Raw genomic sequence first — 6,844 nt, forward strand, 5'->3', positions numbered from 1 at the left:
TCATTCCTTAGGACTTCAGTGTCCCTTCATTGTGGAGACTTGACCTGTCCCACATGGGGAAGTAAAATTGTAAGATAGACTTGTGCTGCATTCAGGATATCTGCCTCATTTCCCACAGGGGTACGGAAGAAGGAAGCAGGAAGAAGCTGGAAGAGGAAGGGTAGTTTTGTGGGCGTTGTGCTAAGAAGTAGGTTTTATACCTGGCTACACCACAGAGGCTTCTGTGTGATGCTGGGCTAGTGCCAGGCTTCTCAGTGTGGTGTTGATGGAATTTTGCTTACCCTGTGTGTTGCCATTTATATGAAGGCTGAGGTCTCCTAGAGCTTTGGAGTCTGCATGTGCTGTATTTTGAATGCAAGTGCTACAGTAGCATCTACTCTGAGAAGACAGGGCTGAAACATCTCAAACTGAGATTCTGAAAGTAGTGGGTATTTTTAACTTTAATCCTTCTCTGCCCTCATTTTGCTATTTGCAAAATCACTACAAATGAATTAACAGCTGTGAAGCACTAGAATGTAGAGTGTATAGAAAGTTCACAAGGAAGAGAGTCATTTGAATGGGATCTGCACGTAAATCAAGCACAGAACAATAAGAATGACTGCTTACTGAACAGCTGCTCATTGCAAAGGCATTGTCCATCCCAGGACTAAAACAGCCAAAATCCATGTGAAAAGAAGATAAGCAAGAGCTGTGTTGCTGTGTGCACAGAGGGAACAAATCAGGTGTTGCAAAATGAATGCAATTTAGGGATGAGGTAAGCGTTCTTTTTGACATTGCCACCTCTGGAGTAGTCTGTTAATCTTTGTCTTCTTTTTTCTTGTAAAGGCAAACTTAAACATTTCTACATGGCTTCTATCTTGTTAGGATCTCTGCCTTCTTATTAACATCTGTGTGCCTGTAGATGCAGCGTGATCAAATAAAAGTGTGTAACTTCCCCCTTGAACTGACCATAGAGGTTATCGAGCCTTCTGTGAAACAGAACAGAATGAGACACAGCAAAGTGACTGTAGAAATCTAGTGGGGGAATGAGGAAACCAGGAAATACGGGACTCCCCCACATCCTCTCACTAGGATGTAGGCTGATAGGCCATGTCTTTCTTTCCATTTCTTCCAACTCTAAAACCTTCTGTTTGCCTTTAATCAAGGTCTTCTCTCACATCTCCCTCTGCCTCCCGTACCTCCTCATCTGGCCATTTCTTCCCTCTTGGCTGGTTGTTTGAGCCCAAGTCTCTGCTCTCATTTCTGATCTGTGTGCCAAGCTGTGTCACATCTCCAGACTCCACCCCTGCTCCAGCCTCTGCTCAGCTGTGTCCAGCTCCAAGTCCTTCCTCCCTCAGCTCAGTCCCTCCCTGTCTCTCCTTGATGAATAACATACCAGCTCCAGTGTATAAAGACTGGTAAAACTGTAAGCATCTGAGATCTGTGTATTGATGTTTTTTGGGGGTGCCCTTTTCTCTTCATCTCGCCTCCAGTGTGCCCACACTGGAGTACACCAGGGGTGAGGAGGCAAAGAGCAGCCAGGTGAGCCATCCTTCCTCACACCCTGACCTGAAGGAGAGACATTTTCTACTCACTGATCAGAACCAGGAGAGCCTGCATGACTGACATAGCACTGTCCTGCCTGAGCTGGGCTATCACCTGCCCGTGTCCTCCCTCCTGTACCGGGGCTGCTGGGACAGGCAGTGGGGAGCACAGCACGCTTCCCTTGTTTCTGGTGGTGATGTGTGGTGTCACAGACACCTTCGTTCTTTGCTCTGTTGTCCCTTGCTTCCGTTGTTCCCCACTTCCGTGCACCCAACAGCAGCTGTTTATTGGGTTTGTGGCAGATACATGTCCTCCCTATTACTGCTTAACAGAAGGTTGGCACAGTGGCTCCCTGTGCCAGCTGTGTCATGGGGCTGTTCCTTTGGGCCTCTGCCCGTCATGTCAGGAGCTCAGTGCAGCTCATCTCCTTCCTCCTTTGTCTCACTGATGTCTCATCAGCCACGATGTTGCCTAAGGACATGGCACTGTCCAGGCATGGCTGACCAGCACCTTGTCCCCACCTGGGTACTCGGTAGTGTTTCAGGCTTCCCACCTTTTTTATGACAGTCATCAAGCAGTAATGCTTTTCTGCCACATCCCCAGCTCTGCAAAAAATAATCTCTCTTCTGTATCTGCTTTTTTCTTCTGCAGGTGCTCACCATCTTGGGATGCATATCGACTGTCTGTTTGGAGCTCCTCTTGAATGATAGCAGAAAGGGACTGAAGCAGAAAGGTGGTTTTCCTCTCCTAAAACCATCAGGATGTCTCAGCAGGGTCAGGCCTACCTACTGCCTTGTATGTTGAACGGGGACACGTGGGGAGGGAGGGCTCAGCTTCCCTGCCGTGTTCCAGTGGCACGATGCGAAGTCATGTAACTGAAATGATGCAATGCCATTGCAGAGTTAGTTTTCACATGCACAGTTTTTAAGCATCTTCTTTCTCTAACCTGTACCTTTCTGGCTGTTCAGAATTCAGCATCTTAAAATGCCCCAGTGTGCTGCACAAATGCAACACAGAGCTAAATAGGTGACCTAATTTTCCATCCTACAAAACCCACTCGTACGCTGTACTTCTGCTCTGAAGAAGAAGTCCTTGTATGTTGGCACTCAAAACTGCCCAATCCAAATGATGTCAGTGCTCACACACACACGTGTGTAGCTGCATTTTTTAGCTCATCTCCAGCCCTGGGCTCTGTCAGGAATGAAGCAGCCACAGTGTCCTTATGCTGAACAGGATGGGAAATTCTGCCTTTGCTCTGCTATTGCTGCTGCTGATGTGTGAACAGATCAAAATCCCTCCCTCAGCCCTCCCTCAGCCTGGCTGAGTCACCGAGCAAATGCTCCTCCATGGAAGCAATGGAGAAGACTCTAGGCAGATGCAGAAAGCAACGCATGCGTGCGGGCAGCATTTTCCCTCTGCTTCAGCAGGACTGTACTGTGTTCATATTTAACACACCGGGAGGAAAGTTGACAGGGAGAAAATGGCTTCAGGCTTCTCTGTTTTCTGTACAGAACTCAGCAAGCTGACAGGCAGCTCTCAGTAGTATGTGCAGCCAACCCCGTCTTTGCTGTGTGAGTGGCCCTGGCTAGCAGACCCCACCAGCAGCGTCACAGTGTGTGGCAGAACATCAGTGACCCTGACTTGTGCTTCTGAGCATTATTTTATATCTGGCCTAGGATGCTTTCATTTCCTAAATCTCATTCTCAACACTGCTACTAGAACTGACGGTATTTGTTACATCTGTTTTCCCTCTCTGATCAGGAGCTGCTGTCCCTGACTTTTCTTTAACCTCGTGGGCAGAGTGAAGAGAAACAGCACTGTGTCCAGGAGGAACTGAACTCTGAAACAGTGGAGGTACTGCTCAAAAGGTGAGAAATTGAATAGCGCATGCCTGAAGGAGAAATACAAGAGTAAATGCTGAAAATCTGGTTTTGTTGTGCTGCATGCTTCACACTCATCCTACGTCTCAGCTTCTGTAGTAATAGACTTTGTTCTCAGGAATATTTCCAGGCAAGGTATGCAAAAGTGAAACATGGTCTTGGGGAATCCAGGACCCTTTGAAGAGAAGTCTGTGTGAAATTAAATCAAATACCGTGTTTTTTTCAGCAAAGATCTATACTTGGAATGTTAGGAGGCATAAATAATCACAATGTGGCTTTTTCTTCCTTTTACTCTGACGATATTTTAATGTGTTGTTGGTCAGTAAGCTGTCCTGAGGTCTGTGCTGGGGGGGCCAGTGCTATTATTTTATTTGTACTGTGAATGCTTTTCAGCCTTGAGTGTTATAAGCAGAACTTCGAGCATCAGTATAACCACTGTGGTGTTGTTTTCCCACATCAACAGATCAGCCAACTCAAAACCTGAGGGGCTTAGCCTGCAGCATTCTGCTCTGCTTCTGACCTCCCACACATAAGATGATATTGGCACTGTAAGCAGTGCCCTCCAGCTAATCTGCTAGCATTCATTTCCCAGTTGTGTTCTCTGCACTAATACAAAATCAGGAGCCTCAAAATGTTTCAGTCTAAGTGTAGCTTTCCATGCTTGATTAATAAAGTAGTTTATCATTCTGTTCAGTTGCCTATCTGTTCTGTAGACAAATTCTAGATACAATTTGCTGCAGAATATGTCTGGTTTTCTTTGTAAGGAAAAGGTTTATGACTGCAAAGAAGAAAAGTACTCTGCTTGGCAGGGGATGATGTTTCTGTGGTGCTGTCTGCTTCCTTCCTTGATTAAGCATGGGAATGCTGGAGAACAGCAGTGATTCACAGAGAACAGGAAGAGAAAAACGGAGAGGGTTATTCATTGCTAGCTCCTCTGTTCACTCCAGCAGGTGGCCAGACCATGGGTGACATACAGAAGGCTCAACCTCATCAGGAAAAGCCTGCGAGAGCTGACTTGCACCCGTTCATCTCCAGAAGGCCCACTACAGGTACTCTGCAGGACTCTGATGAAAGACCAGACTGCAAGCAGGAGCTGGAGATGGAAAATGAGGTGAAGCTGTCTTTTGTAAAGAGGCAGGGAAAGGGAGCTGTCATGGCAGTGTGGGATTGCGAAGGTGATGGCACTCCAATTGGCAAGGTGGTCCTTGCTGGGGACAGGCCAGACCCTCCAGTGTGTGGGAACAGCACCATTTGGATTCAGCAGGTGGGAGAGAAAACCTACGAGTGTCCCGAATGTGGGAAGAACTTCAGCCGGAGCTCGTATCTCAGCCAGCACCAGAGGATCCACCTGGCAGAGAAACCCTTCAGCTGCTCTGAATGTGGGAAGAGTTTCACCCGCAACTCAGACCTGATCAAACACCAGCGGATCCACACAGGAGAGAAGCCCTACCAGTGCAACGAGTGTGAGAAGACCTTCAGCCAGAGGTCCAACGTGATCAGGCACCAGCGGACCCACACGGGAGAGAGGCACTACCAGTGCAATGAGTGTGGGAAGAGCTTCAGCCAGAACTCGCATCTCATCGTCCATCAGAGAAGCCACAAAGGAGAGAAACCATTTCATTGCCCCCGGTGTGAGAAAAGCTTCAGCGACCGCTCCTCCCTTATCATACACCGGAGGGTCCACACTGGAGAGAAGCCCCACAAGTGCCAGGTATGCGGGAAACATTTTCGAGACAGCTCAGCCATCATTCGGCATCACAGGATCCACACAGGAGAGAAACCCTACAAGTGCACCGAATGTGGGAAAACCTTCCGCCAGAGCTCCTCGCTGGTGACCCACATGCGGACGCATACAGGCGAGAGACCCTACAAATGCCCTGTGTGTGGGAAAAGCTTTAGCCAGAGCTCAGCACTCACCACGCATCGCCGCATCCACGGGGGAGAGGTGTTGCCCCTGTACCATGGCAGCCTCTTGGCCAGCCCCTACCAATGCGCTGAGTGCGGCAGGCGGTGCAGCGACCAACCCACTCTCATCAAGCACCAGACCACGCATGTGGAGGAGCGGCCCTACATCTGCGTGGAGTGTGGGGACAGCTTCCGTCGGAGCTCAGCACTCAATGTCCACTTGAGGATCCACCGTGGGGAGAGACCCTACAAGTGTGAGGAATGTGGGAAAACCTTCCGGCATAGCTCAGCTTTGGGTGCACACTTGAGGATTCATGCGGGATCCAAGCCCTATGAGTGCGCTGAATGTGGGAAAAGCTTCCGGAAAAGCTCGACGCTTAAAGTGCATTTGAAAATCCATGTGGTCAAGAAGCCTTATAAATGTACCGTGGGTAGGAGGACTCTCTCTTCCTGTTCTCTTCTCCCATAGGGTTGGTTGGAGCAGAAAATGAGCAGAATTTGGTTGTATCTGAAGGCGTGTGAAAAACATAGGTACTGAGAATTACAGTGGCAAAAGGCTAAGGAGACACCGTAGCAGCTGTAGTGTCAGGGCTGGGTGCTTAACCCCAGTGGTATGTTAAATTATGAGGTCAGGGAGCTCATCCTAGGAACTGCGTACTGGCAGTTAAAAAGAGTACTGAGAGCTGAGGGGAGACCAAGTTCTGTGTAATTTGGAGACTGTGAGTATGTGGTAGAATACAAGCAGAAGAATTGGGCTTTTAAAATAACTTTTCAACAAAGTGGAAGATCAAATTTAAAAGGTCCAAGTTGGCTCTCATTCAGAACTCCAGCTCGTTAGGCACTGCAGTAGACTTAGAAACTCATATTTTCCATTAAATATGGTGAGTTGACCCCGTATTTGAGCAGGCACTTCCAATTCCTTGAGTCCAAAACTGAGGAGCTGAACCTCAACACGTTCTGTTTTTCAATCCTCTGTTCCAAATCCTACATGGGACGATGAATTCCTACCTCCATACACAACATCTGGGTGACAAAATGGCCCAGTAAAGCGAAACTGACAGAGCTGTTCCCAGGCTTGGACGTGCAAGCATAGCCAGTTGGAACACTGCCCATCACCGGTGTTGGGCAGCTTTGTCCTCCTTGTTTTTTAACACCTTCCTGTTAGGGACATCAACAAAACGTGGGCAAAACAGTGGCCTTACATTGTTTAACCAAAAAAAAACAACAAGAAAAGGGTTCCCCCTAGATGTGTGTGTGTTATACTTAGCACGTATGATAGGTTCCTACTGGTAGGCAGGAGACTGTTTGCAATTTTGTAGTCCTTTAGGTGAGAAAACTCTTCTTCAGCTCCCTGCTGTTTGTGCTTTAGTAATGTGTAAAGCTCGGTGTTAAGTTAGGAATTCGAGCTTTAGGTTAGGAATTCCTATATTACACGTAGTGCTGTGGCAATGGCTGCATTACAGAAACCTCCTCTGTATTGCTGTGTTTTGTTACGAGGGATGTGTTTCCATCCTAAATAAACTTTTCTTTTCTTT

General features: G+C 47.8%; 1 protein-coding gene across 3 annotated transcripts; it reads left to right on the forward strand.

Annotated features, from left to right (window-relative positions):
• Positions 1-2,053: 2,053 nt before the first annotated feature.
• On the forward strand, positions 2,054-6,749 carry LOC122170638 (zinc finger and SCAN domain-containing protein 2-like). 3 transcript variants are annotated; one of them, XM_042837691.1, is made up of 3 exons: positions 2,054-2,319; positions 3,286-3,392; positions 4,352-6,749. In XM_042837691.1, the coding sequence occupies exon 3, from the start codon at positions 4,366-4,368 to the stop codon at positions 5,776-5,778; it is 1,413 nt and encodes a 470-aa protein (XP_042693625.1). In that variant the 5' UTR covers positions 2,054-2,319; positions 3,286-3,392; positions 4,352-4,365; the 3' UTR covers positions 5,779-6,749. The 3 variants fall into 3 exon arrangements, with proteins under 3 accessions (XP_042693625.1, XP_042693627.1, XP_042693626.1); XM_042837693.1 differs by having other exon boundaries at positions 4,355-6,749; XM_042837692.1 differs by having other exon boundaries at positions 2,054-2,257.
• The last annotated feature ends 95 nt before the right edge of the window (positions 6,750-6,844 follow it).

This window comes from Centrocercus urophasianus, unplaced genomic scaffold (genome assembly GCF_019232065.1).
Source record: "Centrocercus urophasianus isolate 14NV4802_14NV808 unplaced genomic scaffold, USGS_Curo_1.0 seq_73, whole genome shotgun sequence".
Classification (NCBI taxonomy): Eukaryota; Metazoa; Chordata; class Aves; order Galliformes; family Phasianidae; genus Centrocercus; species Centrocercus urophasianus.